At 29.6% G+C, this 16,323-nt stretch overlaps 1 protein-coding gene across 4 annotated transcripts in view; it reads right to left on the bottom strand.

Annotated features, from left to right (window-relative positions):
* Window positions 1-16,323, bottom strand: part of LOC129989456 (uncharacterized) — a 302,200-nt gene that overhangs the window by 170,627 nt on the left and 115,250 nt on the right. For 3 of the 4 annotated variants that reach the window (XM_056098002.1, XM_056098005.1, XM_056098004.1), the window contains exon 3: window positions 430-492. The exons of the other annotated variant lie outside the window; for it this stretch is intronic. In XM_056098002.1, coding sequence (XP_055953977.1) covers window positions 430-492 — 63 coding nt within the window. The remainder of the gene's footprint in view (window positions 1-429; window positions 493-16,323) is intronic. 4 annotated transcript variants of the gene reach the window in all.

The raw sequence follows: 16,323 nt of genomic DNA, 5'->3' as shown, positions 1-16,323 counted from the left end.
AAATTAAGATATCACGAGCAAAGTTAAATAAATTATTCGTAATATTTATTAGAAATTAATCACTTGTGAATAACTATCTTTTTTCAATTAATTGTTACTGTTATTCCGTAATCATTTTTATCTTTTATTATTATTCTTAATTGAGTCCATGAACTTTTAGTAGCTTTTCTATCATTTTAAAATAAATATACATACACAACTCTTGAAAAAAAACCTGAAAAATTGTTTCAATTATTTTTCATAATTTTACAATTATGATCAAAGAAAACTGTTAATGTATGAATATCATTATCAAAATATTGAAATGTGTTTACTGCATTTCCATTGATAATGTTTTGAGAATTTTCTCTCTTTAAATTTGATTCATAAAATATTTTCCTTATTTATATTTTTAAATGATATATTATTGTCATGCAGTTTAGTACTTACCAACAGCAGGGAGCAGTTTTTCTCTGTTATCCGAAATTTTGTTGGAATTTTCATCAGCTGCACCTAACATACAAATTTCATACTTTAATATGTATAAAGTATGTCATCTTAGTGCCTTGAAGCAAGCGAAGGCGTGCTTTGCCAGCTGTGTAATTGTATGCATTTTCATATTGATTTCAGTGCAAAACAGTGCTTAATACATCCATTCAATATGAAAACTTGACAAGCAAATTGTTAAGAGATGAAGCAATGCAAATTTTTAAAATAAATAAGAATACTATGAAATAAAAAATTAGAATATATTGGCACATTTAATTTTCGAAACCACAAAGAAAATTGTCATATTAACTTAAACGAATTTATATCTGGAACAAGTGAATAATATCGATTAGAATGAATCCATTGTAAATTTAATTTTTAAAATAAGCTTTATTTTATTAAATAAGTAAATTGATACAAGATAAACAAAAAGGAATAATTCAAAAGCATTTTTACGGTCATTCGAAAAAATTAAGACTAGAAAAAGAAGATAAAAAGATTTTCAATAAAATGTCACCTTTTGTTATTAACCTTTGTTATAAAAAAACGAAAAAATGTCATGCAAAATGTTTAATTTAGGAATAAAATATAAAATAACTTCGAATAAAAAAACATATATTCATGAATTCAATGCTTTTTAACAAAAATGATTAATATTAATTCATAATTATAAAAAACAAAGAAAAAGCCTTTCCTTCAAAACAGATTTATTTTTAAAAAGTTATTTAATGTAAAAATGTAGAATTATCTTACCAGTATATCATAAATAAGAAAATTATAAAAATATTCTTATTTATTAAAGTACATTGATGTTGCCATTCATAGAGTTGCAATGCTTTCTTTGAATTTTTTTACATAAACTCGTTTTCTTAATTTGATAATTTTTTCACTCAGCCAATCTATATGATTTTTAAATTTTTGCATACATGCAATTTTAAATTAATACGATACGTACTACTTTAAATTAATGAATACAACATTTCCGTTAAAGGAACCGAAAGATACTCGACAATGAAAATTGTCGAAATTTCAATTGCAATTAAAGATTTTTTTCGCAAATAAAATTTTATATCTGATGGAAAATTTAAGACATATAGAACGAATGGCTTATTTTAATTATAAAGGAATAGGAAACGTATTTCGAATAAAAAAAAGATATATATATAAAGTATAAATGTTCCCGGCTATCTTAAACTTTTCATTTGTTGCTGACTTTATTTGATGACGAAGAATAAGATGATGGAACCATAACAGGCTGAAAAAAATGATCTCGTATTGTTTTGAATTAAACAAGAAAAGTATCTTCCTTCCATTATTTTCTTTCTATAAATATTAAATGATAGTCACTCACGTTTCAATAGATACCTCCTTCTCTGAAATTCTCCCCAAAAGTTTTTAAAAACATAAGCCTTCGATGAAAAACAAATTCGATAGCTTTGTTTCCCATTAATACCGATAAAAAAAAAACCAATAACTCCACATCGTATCAAACATTTAAGCCCGTGCGGCCATAAAAGCAGACAATTAACCTTTTATTTCCTCCAAGAGCCAATAATCCTAATTGATTCCCGATGCAACGTGACCCAAAATGGCTTCCTGTTCGTGCGCTTCATTTATCCGGCCTACGAGTGACGTCATAATCCTGCAGTATGGCTGCCGCCGCAGCATGGTGGCCGGCTATCGATCCGGCGTCGGTGTTATCCGGCGGTGGGTCAAGGACCGAAATGGTGGTTCTTTTCCTTTTCTTCATTTATCATTCACTAAGGTCGCCCGAAACCCCCTCTGCCGATGCCAGACCGGGGCGTCTGCCGAAGCTCAGGTGTGTTGTTTGGAATCTGAGGGATGCTCTTTGTTAAATCTTGAGAAACAAGTTCTGGCGTGCATCATGACAGTTCCCTGGCATTCGAACGATAAAATAAGTACCCAAAGTGTCAAAGCTTTCTTTACTTTTTACTTCCTCGTACACAAAGTATAGAGAAAGTATTGTATTCATCAAAAGATTCGAACTCGAAAGTTTGAAGAGTCTTCTTGTTTCAGACCTCCATGCGTGTATTCGAAAACCACATTTTTGGCATTATACCAATCTGTCTATCCATGACAAAGATATCTCAAAAACACTTCGCGCTTGGCGACTGAAATTTGGTATACGGTATTCACACCAAATTTGTAGATTTCCATCGAATTTTGATTAAAGACCGCTCAGAGGAAGTTTGCCTGTCCAGCTGTTTGAATATAAGTTAACGCGATAGTTACAAAACGAAGAGAGCTAGATGATTGAAATTTGGTGCACAGATTTAACATTTATACTGAAGACACCTATCTAATTTTGAGACAAATCCAACCAGGGGTTGAGCGTCTGTTGGTCTGCACTTTCAAAAGAATGTAAACGTGACAACTCAAAAATGAAATGCCTTAAATATATCAAAATTGTGCACTGCAACTGTAGCTTTGTATCAAATTTTGGTTTCAATCGGTTCAAAAAAATGCATTTAAAACGCGAATTCACTCTTATTAAAATACATGCGAGAAAGTTTCGGAGAGACCACTCGCCCGGTTGTTGTCAATGTCTCAGATCAATAGAAAATCGATGTGCTGCAAAAAACCCATTGACCCAAAACTCTGACGTTGACTTGTGAATTAGATAAAAATATAAAAATTACGATCTGTATAAATACTTTGCAATAAACAGAATCTATGCATTAAAAGATAAACCGAAATTTATTGCATTTATAATAAACTGAACTTATTAAAATTTACTTGTATGCGCTTGAAATCATTCTTTTCCGAGTTTATTCAAAATGAATTAAACAGTTTTTTAAATTCCAATTCTAAATTAATTTCCCTTTAATACTGTCAAAATTTTGAAATTTCGTCTCAATTTGAAATTATTAATTGTAATTTGTAAATCATAAGAAGACAACAGTTTCTGCATTTATCTTTCATGGATAGTAATACGATCTTAATATTAATATTTCAATTATTTTTAAATGGATTTAGCCGAATGATCTCTTTTACTGCCGTTTTATTTTGAATTTTATTTTGGGATGCAATTTATCAAAATGTTATGGTTTTTATATAAGTGATGGATAAACATTTCAGATATATCGATGAATACCAGCTTTCATTACATTTTTATCAATTTCCTCTTCTTTACTAGTAAATTTTTTTACTTAGTTTGAGGTAAGTTTTATAGTTGCAAAAAAAGAACAAAAAAAAAAATACCATGTAATGATCTAGATTTTTTTTTCTTACAGAAATCCGGAATTCGTTTTTGAAGAATATGAGAATTGATTCTTATTCAAAAGTTAAAAATATTTTCATATAACTCATTTTTATGTAGATAATGTAATTTTTATATTATTATTTAAGGTGCCACACATATAGCATATAGATAGATTCTAAAACTCATTTATTTCTGGAATGCATGGATGAACCATTCCAAAATGTTTATCTATTATATATTAGATCTTGTGAATGATCCGAATCGAACTTTAATAATTGATTGAAAAATATAAAATCGATGATAAGAACTCTAGCCTGCTACATAAATATATATGCATGTAATCGATAAAAGGTATGGATAAACAACGTTGAAGAAATAAACTCCGTTTTTTTTTTCTCGGAACAATAACAAAATCCTTAAAGGGATTCAGAAGAACAGAAAAATGTTATTCATTGAACTCCAGGAAACATTTCATAATCAAGTATCATACTTAAATTTTTAATAAAGTTTTATGTTTTAATAAATGTGAATACTTTCTATTAAAAATGAATGAAGTATACGAACTTAATTTCAAACTTTTGTGCACTGAAAATTGTATTTGAAAGTCAAAGGTTAAAAGAGCTAGATAATAACTGCTTCAGAATAGATTATATTATAGTTTCTTTAGATATATATAATGTTCATAAATAATTCCTTTTTTTATATTAAATAATAAAAGATACACATTTTAATTAATTGCTGAATTCAAAAAAGAATTTATTAATATTTATCTTCTGGCAACATTTCTTTTCATTTATTTATCAGTTGATGAAGCTTTAAATATATACGTTATAGAAAGAATAAATAAATATTTAAGGTAGTAAAATCAAACATATGTATAGTTTTTTTATTGCGATACTAACCACAATACCAGATCTCATATTTTAGAGTAAGCCGCAATATATTTGGAATAAATATTCTAAACTCTGAAGTCTTTTTATTAATATGTAATGTTTTGTGTAAATACATTACAAGCATTGTTTAAATATACATAAAAAGCATGCAATAGTAATTCATGATGCATTTATCGTGCTATTGCGCCTAACGATAAATTAAATAAACTTGGATCAATGTTCACATTTAGCATCGCTCCTTTCTCAAAAATACCAGAAGTCGGTGAACTCGAGACCTTAGAAGCAAACAGGGTTAAAAGCAGGCATAAAATGGATTAATTGCTTAAAGTGAACAACATTAAGCGGATATTTTTATGGCCTCAGCTCCTTTTACAAAACTGCACATTTGTTTAAATGAATAGTTTAAACAGCGCAATAAATTACTTAAGCTAAATTGCTCGAAAATATTGTATAACAGTGGCAATTCAATGAATGTAAGGAATATAATGAAGATTTTAGAAAGCTCTTGGGTTTTATTTTATAACAATTCATGCAACGAAAGAGGTGTAATATTATGATCAGGATTATTGCAGAAATTCTCACTCCTAAATTTGGCTACACATTAATAAATTCTTCTGAATTCACTATTTTAAAATGATATAATAACCCAATTATCAAAATCTGACTCTTATTTATCTAGAATAACTTTTCAAAAACAAAATATTTTCAATCAGGGGAATGGGTAATATATGTCTTAAAATTTGAATCTTTTATTCTATTCTATAGTTTGAATGTTCTATTATTATAGTTTAAACGTTTTATTCTATTCCACTATAGTTTGAATGTTCTATTCTATTCTATTATTATAGTTTAAACGTTTTATTCTATTCTACTACAGTTTGAATGTTCTATTATTATAGTTTAAACGTTTTATTCTATTCCACTATAGTTTGAATGTTCTATTCTATTCTATTATTATAGTTTAAACGTTTTATTCTATTCCACTATAGTTTGAATGTTCTATTCTATTCTATTATTATAGTTTAAACGTTTTATTCTATTCTACTACAGTTTGAATGTTCTATTATTATAGTTTAAACGTTTTATTCTATTCCACTATAGTTTGAATGTTCTATTCTATTCTATTATTATAGTTTAAACGTTTTGTTCTATTCTACTATAGTTTGAATGTTCTATTCTATTCTAGTATTACAGTTTAAACGTTTTATTCTATTCTACTATAGTTTGAATGTTCTATTCTATTATAGTTTGAATGACCTATCTTATTAAGAACTAGTCGCGTTTTCCGACCAAATGGTTTGCTGAAGATGTTGGTTGTATTTAATTTTATTTAAATAGTTTAGATATATTTTCATGTTCATGATTCCATCAGTATTTTAAGTATTAATATCGTGTTATTTTAACGGTTTTACATGCGTTCTTCTTCACTGGGCTCATGAAACTTTCTATTGGAGACTAATTGGAGACCAATAACATTACAATGCTATTAAAAACGTAAATGAGTAGTTAGTCTATTTTCTAAATTTTAAGGTATTGTAAATTAATTTTTTTATTCGCCTTATAAAACTATACAGATATCAAACAGAATTCTTCTTCGTTAGCTTTTAAGAATGAAAAAAAAATTAAATCAAATATTTGTTAAAACAATGAAAACACTTTCAATTTTAGGACAAAAATGAAATCTACTATTGGAAATAAGGTAAAAAGGCAATTCTTTTAAATTTCAAAATAATGGGAAATTGCTTTTTTTTTGCAATAGTATTTGCGAAAATTAACACAGAAAAGTAAAGTTCAGTTTAATTTTTAAATAGTATTAAAATTACATTTAAAATTTCAAAAAATTGCTCCGAGGTGCACATTTCCACCTTTCAAAGCATAAACGTGCCAAATTTTATAATTGTAAGTCAAACGGTGTAGCTTGTAAAGTGCCTAACACACACACAAATTCCCACCCTCCAATATATATATGTGCCAAAAGCCGTAGGTCACACAGTCTGGCCAGCATTGTTCTGGAGCATCAGCGTGCGTTCATATACACACACATATTCATCTTTGTTATTGATAGCAATGAATGCTCTGCCTTCTGAGCTAAATGCCATAATATCCATATAAAAAAACACAAGCATGAAATCTGTCCTGAAAATTTATTTCCTCAATCGGATTTTAATTACCTGTGTCGACCCTCCACTACTCAAGTTGCCATGTCAACAGCTCGTTAGTCTACGAACGGTTGAGCCTTGACTAAATTTAACACTTACTTGCGGCTGTCATACTGACTATACTTCTCTATAAATGGCCTATGTTATAGATTGATTTTCTATGTGGGTGACTTTTTTTTAAACATCTAATGTATATTAAAGGGATAATCTTGGCATGCTTGCTGTATTTAGTAAATGGAAAATAACCTTGCCTTAAATTTTTTGTCACTCCGTCTCTGAGAAAGGCAAAAAGTAGAGTCCGGGTAGCCCTCCATAACGAATATATTAATTTAAAACGTCCCCACTTACATGGAAAAATTTCGGTAAAATCGCGAGCCAAAACCCACATTCCCTCGATCAAAAAGCTATCGCTGTGCCAAAACTAAATATTAAATGTTGCTTAAGGTAGAGAAAAAATGAACCATTCTTCATATTTCACATAACAGCCATCTTAATATTTAACTCAAGAAATTATAGGATAATATGACACTCGAAGAAATTTCAACATCATAATTTTAACAGAATTTCATATATGACAATTCTATAATTTCAAAATTTCTGCTGATATTACTAAATACAAAAATGATGCTGTAAGATGAAATAGAAATTTAGGCCGTGGTTGCCTGGTGGTAAGGTCTCGGCTTTAGAGCCGGAGGGTATCAGGTTCGAGACTCGATTTCACCGCAGCGTCGTCGTGTAAGCGGGTCTGGTGCACGCCAAATCCGTCGGGGTCAAACGCCCTCCCGCTGGTGCGCTGTGGAAGTTTGGAGAATGGGTGCCAGCTCAGATGTCGTCTTCGTTATCTAACCGCGGTTCAAAATGACGTGATGCATCCTGAAACAGCCCTAGTGTTGCTTTAAAACGGGACGTTAATCTAACTAAACAACATTGAAATTTGGCATTTAAGGTATGGTTTAGTTGCTTCAAAATAATAATCATGGAATTTGAATTTCAGAAAAAAATTCCCTTTTTTGTAGCATTTTTTTAAAAATTCGGCTAAGATATCATCATACTGACAATACAGAAAAACATAACACTGGGCCGTGCGTTAAAATATTTTACAATGCTTTGTATCAAACTCTTCTAGAAAAAAAAACACGACCATTTATTTGCGTTAGAACATCAAAAAGTATATTAATGATTGTAATAAATATTTTTGGCATTTTAATTTTTAAAGATTTTCAATTGCTTGAGTCGTTAATAATCTTCATCTTGTAATGAAAGCTTTTTATTATATTAACTATATACAGTTATTTTTTTAAAATAATTACAACTCCAAAACGTTTTCCGATGTCATCTCCCACCAAATATACAGTTCTGCACTTGATCCGATTTACTAAAAAGGCCCATTAATAAAATGCTTTCACCAAATGGCGAAGTGAAGTGAAAGGGGCTCAGTCTTGTTCGTTTAGTTAATTCAATCAGGAACGAGCGCATTAATGAATTTAACGTTCTCATCTGTTAAATATTTGAGTCGCTGGATTGAGTTACGCATTTTCGCCTGATGAGCCAATGCGCTCCGTCCATTAAGGAATGTTCGTTGCACATTTAAATGAGTCGTTAGCAGCACCAACTAATGCTGATTTCCTAATTAATATGCTAAAACGGTGCTGTTTCTTCTGTTTGTTTCAATTATGGCTGATATAATTTTTGTGGATGTTTACGAAAGCTACGTGATGTCATCAATGGTTACGATGTAATCTGTTATTTTGGAAAATCATGAGGAAGATGTAGTTAGTTCAGCGTTAGAACCTATAAGAAAAAGTGGAGGGTAAAATGGAATAAATAGATTATATTATCAGATATTCAAAAAAAAAATTAACGCTATTTCACCTAATATTTTTATTTCTTTTATAGTTATTTTTGTTTGAGATCTGTATTATACTTGTTTATTTATATATTTGTTTTCAGCAAAAGGTAAAATGTACCGATCTACAAAAATGCTCGTTGGAAAAATTATTCTAAATCTATGAATTGATTTTATTTGCTCAAAGTCACGGATTAATAGATTGCAATTTTTTCCTATATGACGTTATATTTCCTAATAGTTTCAAATTTGATATAAAAAATCTCTTCAATGCATCTAAATTATACAATCAAAAAATAAAAAATCGCAGACTGTGAAATGGATGCTGTAGTTTTCATACAATAATAGAGTGACGAGCAATAATATGTGAATGTAATAAAACATAAGTATCAGTATATATACATTAATGTTACGGTAAATCTGCTTAATCTGATGATTATGTATAATTACAAGTAATGATTCATAATCACTTTTAACTTATTGGCGACTATGACGAATCATCGGTAACTGAGACTGAGTTCCAGAGTTTATTACATTTACTGCATGTATGTATGTATGAACCTCATTCAATTCCATGCCCTGTCTAACGGTTTACCACTATCCGTCTTTTATTTGACACTAATGTAAATGGGAGGATTCAAAATCTCAATAACTCTAATAAATATTATATGCGATTTTATGAATACAGTTGTAGTTCTCTATCGAATTCGGGTTTCAATCGACTGACAAATACGCCCAAAATGAAAATTCCATTTTCTACTACTTGTTTATAATTAGCAATTAATTATCGAAAAATTTAGGATATAGCTCTTTAATAGGATATACCGTAATTTTCGTTTGCTACTGGATTAACGTACAAATACCAGTTTTCGTTATTATGTTATGAAGCATTCAATTCCTATGTGCCGAGTTCTGACAATAAAAATCTGACCCCTTTTGATGTTCATAATTTTGCCCAAGGTCCACAAATAAATGTCGGCTGAGTGGTTCATTTCTAAATTAAAAAAAAAATGCTAAAACCAAAATTCATATTTTCCTTAGTAATCAATCAATGCATCGTCTTGTGATTATTTCTATCATATTATGATGAAAAATTTCTAGTTCTATTTATTTATTTGTGCAACTTGATGACACATATTTTGTTCATAGTCCAATCTATTCTATGATGGAACGTATCCGTGAAGGCAGAATGTCCTTTCACGCCTGCAATGAATAAATTGTACGTGCCTATAATCATTAAGATTAGAGACACAACAATATGCAAAGGCATTCTGCTATCATGAATGTATCCTGGTTCCTTTATGTAGGCGGGAATAACCTGGTTGATTGGGCGTTGTAAAGTCTAAATTACGACCTGTGGATGAGTGAATGAAATGAATAAATGAAGTCCGCCCCATGAAAAGGACTGTGGCGCATGAGCAGCTAAGACGTACCCTTGGCCCTAGTTGGCGCTATTGAAACAAGTGACGCTAAACGTGGCTTAAAATCGCTGGCTTGTCTATGACAAGTGCTATAAGCAATAACAACTACAGTTCCTTTATACACAGCAGCACCTCTCACCCTGTTTTCTTATTCATCGGCCAAAATAGTTTTAGCTGACGCATAACACTTCATTAGGATCTTATCTATCTGTATATATAAAACGCTAATGTGCGTGGCACAAAAATCACCCTCATTACATATCACAAAATGGCAAAAATTTAAGAAATCATCATAGGAACGTTTCAGACTACTTCATTGAACGTTTTTACGGCTGCTCTCAATTTAACGCTTCTCTAATGAATGGAGCCGCAAAATGTTATTAAAAATGCTCTGCGTCAGAGTCACCAAAAACTATTTCATTCAGTGGAAAGAAGTTGTGTAAGAAGTAAGCGTCAAAATTTAAGTGGGAGTGAAAATAAATTTAACTATTTCCAGACGAGTAGTCGCTATGATTTACTTTTGGAAATCAATGATCATATCTTCCAAAATTATTATTTCACAAAAATAGTCTTTGTATCATCTGAAAACGCAAACTATTACCTTTTCAATGATATTCATTTTATTTTTGTACTATATATATTTTTATTTGTAATATTTATTTATTAAATATACAATTTGTAATAATTTTTTATGTTATGAAACTCAAACTCATTCATCAAAAAATGTAATCAAAATGTTTAATATCGTACTTTTGCCGATGCTAAAAGTAAGATTTAAAAAAATGTCTTCTTTGGATATTAATTGGGAAAGAGGATTTTCACTTTCGCTTATATTTCGTAGTGTATACATTTTTTAATTTGACTGCGTTTTAATTTATTTTAACTTGTTTAATTAAATTCATGTTTTACGGTCTTACAAATAACATGATAAAATTTAAAAAAACATGTATTTCACATTAATATTTAAGAGCTAAAAATTTTATAATCGGGCGAACGAGTTGGTCTCCAAAGGTGGCTGGTTTCCTAATAAATCACGAAACTTTCAATGTCTGCTCTCTTTCAAGTTATAACACATAGAATATTTATATTTCACCAATTTTTTTATCTGCTGGCCTACAAAAATACATTGTTTAAAATTTTGTCTTCCAGAGACCGGAATTTTACTTGATGATAGGAATATAAATGTATTTTACCCACTTCTTCGTAAGTTGTTTCATTAATCTTAACTTAATTTGCAAGGAAAGTAAGAAGATTTTATTATAATCTATTAACATTAGAATTCGATATCAACGACTTTTTTGGAAAATTCTAGTTGAAAGTTTTTTTAATTTATTTATTATTATTATTATTATTTGTCTGGAGAGTTTTATCTTCAGTGTTATAGGCTTCGGGGGGCCCAGGACTGAATGATGTTATGCCAACTGTCGTTATTCTGTTTCACGACTTTCAGAAGGCAGATGGCGAATTACCGATTCACTACAGATAAAAATGCATCCAGACTCAATTCTTAGGATGAATTGGGATTAATCAGCGAATAAATAGTCCCAATCCCTCGTAGATTTCTGACGCAAAATCAGTATGCTCCCTAGGGCGGTGTAAAGTTGGCTTATCTTTTCGCGAAAGTTCTCTTATCTTCCGGAATCAGAAAGCCTTGAAATCCCATGAAAGTCATGGGGGAATCGAAAAGCTGTTGCGTTTCCCTTATGATTCTCTGTAATGTCGACTTTTCTGCCATCGAGCTTCTTAGATTGCATTTTGCAGGATTTTTTTCTTTCAGTATCGTTAAACTATATTTATAAATTACATACAATCATAATAGTATTTAAATACTGATCCTCAAAATTTCGCTAACCCCCCCCCCAAAAAAAAGAAAACACAAAACATTACGAAAATCTATAAATATAATATAATATTTTCCAATAAACTAACTGTCTTTGGTGACCCATTTGGCGATTATTGGCAATTTGGGCAGTTAAATATTAATATGGAATGCGTATTCTCTTAAAAAATAGATTTCTTTGATAATTAATAAGTGCAAGATTTTATATATAAAAATTCACCCATAAGCAATTATAAATTATTGATTCAATTTACTTTCTGTAAATTGATAATTTCGACTGAATGAATCTATTTTTGCTTACGTTGCCACAGAGCAAATATCTGAACGTCTCCTTTTTATTTTTCAGCTGTTTTTTTCTTTACCAACTTTCTCTTTTCTTAATAAAGGATTTTAATGATAATTACTTTTTATAAGAGTTACATTTTTCTTTGTATATTTTTTACAGTCTAAAGACATTTAAATAGTTATGATTTGATTTTTAAATGTCAATGAAAACTATCTCAGGAACACTAATATTGTATTTTTCCATTTCCGAGGGTCGTTGGCGACATTTAAATCATTTTCGCCAAATCGCAAAAAAAAAAAAAAAAAAAAAAAAAAAAAAAAAACAGTTTGCGATGTTTTACTGCATTCGGAAACGGAAAAGTACTTTATATTCTGAGGGCCGTTAGTGAAAGTTAAATTATTTTCACCAAATTGCAAACAAAAAACAAAAAAAACAAAAAAATCGTTAAAAAAATCGCCAATATTTTATCCCACGGAAATGGTAAAGTATTTTATTTTCTGTTTAATACGGACAATTATCGGGTAGTCGGTAACATAAATCTAACTTTAAGATTAACCAACTTCTGTTATATAAAGTTTGTTAAATAAACTAATTTTGCTACCGAGCCGAACTTAGTTACCAAAATAACTAATAACACCCACACATGAGGCTGAATCTGATTCTGGAAACAAATGAAATTTTTCCTCATCCTATTCTCTCAGTAATGAGCTTCCCCTCATTAGGTTAACTTGTTTGTACAGAAAATTGCTGAGATAAAAATCAATGGAATCTAAAAGGCATCCGCCAAAGCCAGGGGAATGAATACCCATTACAACGACACCATTAGAGTCAGTGGATACTGTGTGGTAATTATTATGAGTTTACGTTTGTACGCATGCGTGCTGAACCAGATGGAAGAAAATAAAGTAAAAGAAATTCCTTTGTTTTTATCTTCGGAGATTCCGTCCACAATGCTATTTCATTTTTTTTTAAGTTGTGAATTTTTTCATTTTCATATAATTATATTGCTTACAATTTGTGAACAAATAAATGGTTGTACGTATGCCTTTTACAATCAAAGCCTGATAATAATAAAGATACTTAAAAGCATTGAATAAATTCCTTAGCACAGAATATTTAAACTTTCGCTTCAAATTTCAGAACTGCACTCGAAGAAAACGATTTTCATACCAAAAAGAATTACCATTGCAATCTTTTGATTTGTTTGCTTTTTCTCTAAACTGTACCTTTATTTTCAAAGTTATTTTTTTATCAATCCTTGCTGATTGGAATAATATTCTATGAATTTTTTTATTTTTCTTCAATTTTTAATGGTTAGGGTGTAACAGTAGTATAATTTTAGGATTTTCATTCATCGAAATATAAAAGTGCAATGACCAAACCATTTCAAAAAAATCTTTATAATTTTTGCAAGTAATTTATTTGTTCCGATAATCACTTCATCATTCAGTTAGTCATGAAAGGTTTTTTATTTTTCTTTCCTTTCATTTTTTTTCAAAATTATTCAAATTAAAATAACAACTTACAGATAGCTTTAATGAATAAGTTTTCTATTTTTTATTCAAAAATAAATGTTTATTATCCTTATACTGAATATTTTTAATTTTTAAAATAAAAATAATTATAAATGTGAGTTATAAATAATTTAAATTATTATTATTATCTCAAGAGAACTAAAAGCTTTAAATATTGGGATTTTAATACGAACCTATTATTTGTCTTAACTTAACGAAAGCTTATTTAAATCGGAAATGAAAGAAACCAGCTGATAGTTTTTTTAATATGTTAGATGTTCTCGACTTTAATAATAGAAAAGAATGAGTAGAAAGCAGATGTTAAGTAATTGAATGCGTTGTCATATGTTTCAAAATTTTTAATCAGATGATGTTTTCACTAGAAAGTTGGACAATATGCTTGATGTTCTATTTGACGAAAGAAATATTTTTGAATGTAAAGGAAGTTTGGTCTCTTTGCTTTTAAAGAAACATTGCTCCTGTAAACAGTTATGATTTATAAATTCAGATGGACTGAACATTCCAAATAAACTACCAGAAGTGCTCTCTCTTCAAATTTCAGGTATGCCACGAATCTTGTAATATAGCGAATAAAACCGAGAATGTATCTGGTATTCCTTCCTTTCCAAAAGTGAAGTCTAAAATTTGATACAGATTACCAATGTTAGTTACAAGACAATTCAACAAATTTCATTTATTTAAATCAACGCATTTTGAGCATTTATTTATATAGAAATATATCGATCAATTTGATTCAAAATTTGATGCAGACTAATAATTCTAGTAATGAAACCGCTTGCTTCATTTCATCCGTCAAATTATTTGCGCGTTTGTGTTTTCTTATTCACATGGAAATGAATGCATGAACGGACAGATTTGACCATAGACATATTTTCCTAAATATCGTAGAAATCTGTTGTACTATTGTGAAGGTCATATGTTAAATTACTTGAACCTAACTCAATGTGTTTTCCAGTTCTCTTGTTCATAGACGGGTTGAAGGAAAATATAATTCCAAAAATGTATTTTTGTATTTTTCGGGCTAAAGGAGGTATGAAACGTTAGGATTCATCAAGGTCTCGAGGAAACATTTTTTGATGATTAGAATCTTTCTTCGCATATAAGTATCCGTTATATAAAAAAATTCCTCTCGACAAGCTGCAAGGCAAAGGTAGATTTTTTAATAATCTAAATTACTGTTTTCAAATTCTTTATTAAGTATCTATTCTATTAAGTAATCAAACATAATAAATTTATTACCATCGCGCAATTCAGTATTTATTGAAAAATAAATAATATAGAGATTCAGGTTTGTTTATCAAAATATATTATTGAAAAGCTTTGAAGTTTTAAGCAAATGCCAAAGGTTTGTATCAAATAGAAAATAACTAAAGTTTATCTCAGCATTTTAAACATATTTGAAGAAATTAACTTTCATTTGAAAATATTATTTTTTTAATTAAACGCAAATAATAAGGCTTTATGATAGAGAATACGAATTTATCGTTTGACTTTTAAATTATATTGGAGGGAAAATCGTCAGTTTCTCTTTATTATTGTTAGAAGATCTAAGGAAATTTATAATAGATTTTTTAATATTTTAATTAGAACTATTAATTGTATTAAAATAGAGTATATCATCACTTTTAAATATATTTTGGCACTTGTTTTTTAACTGCAGTCCATATTTTTCGGCCACAAAGAAGTCTGAAGCATGGGAATTCATCAAAACCTCGATGTCACATTTTCTGGTGATTGCAATACTTAATCTTCGCGTACAAGAAAGTAAGTGAAAAAAGATCGCCTTATATGAAAGATATATATATATATGGACATTATTCTGATTAAGATATTTTCTTTCAAAACTTTTAGTGAAAGTGACTCCTAAACTATATCTAAACTTAGGTATAATGCATTACATCTTCTGTTAATATCCAATTTCACTTCTACCATCCATTCGGCACAGCATTTCCAAATATGAATCGGGAGTCATTTAATTCAATCAGACATCCAACCTGCTTCATCAAGGTTAGTCACCTCACACATCAGCACACCCTCGAAAGATATTTTCGGACAATGTGGATTGGGGATTATTGATAGTTTTGTTCCAGACGCCATCGATTTCATCGATAGGTCATTTCTATAAGGTTTCGCCTTGACAGCGGAACATTTCCGGGAGCTTCTCCATGAAGCCGCAGCAATACCAGGAGAAGGAAAAGATAGTTAATCGGTTAACGCACGGGTTTGCATAAATCTATGAGTTAGTTAAGTTTAAGTAACCAGACTGTTGTACAGATTATCTTTCGTAGGTTTGTTAAAAGTTTGAAAGAGATGCGCAGGTCCGGATGCGCTTGATAGCATAATGTAAATTTTAACTTAACTCATTTCAAAATTCGACGTTAGCTTCTGAGAACAGATTTCAATTCAAATATGTTTTGAGTCCTTGCTGTTTGTATTACAAATTTCTTTTTTATTGAAAAGAACTTAAAAAATGAATTGATGGATAATATAATGAAGATGAGAACCTTAAGATGTTTTTACATAAAATAAAAGAGCAAGTCAAAACAGTTATCAGATGAAGATTCATTCCATTTTTTATTGTCTGGTTTTTTGTGTAAACATTGTAATCGTCTAAGAATTTGAAATCGAGATTTTGAGGAATCTCAACGTTTC

The sequence above is a fragment of the Argiope bruennichi genome, chromosome 10 (assembly GCF_947563725.1).
Source record: "Argiope bruennichi chromosome 10, qqArgBrue1.1, whole genome shotgun sequence".
Taxonomy (NCBI): domain Eukaryota; kingdom Metazoa; phylum Arthropoda; class Arachnida; order Araneae; family Araneidae; genus Argiope; species Argiope bruennichi.
This window is presented reverse-complemented; position numbering and strand designations above follow the sequence as displayed.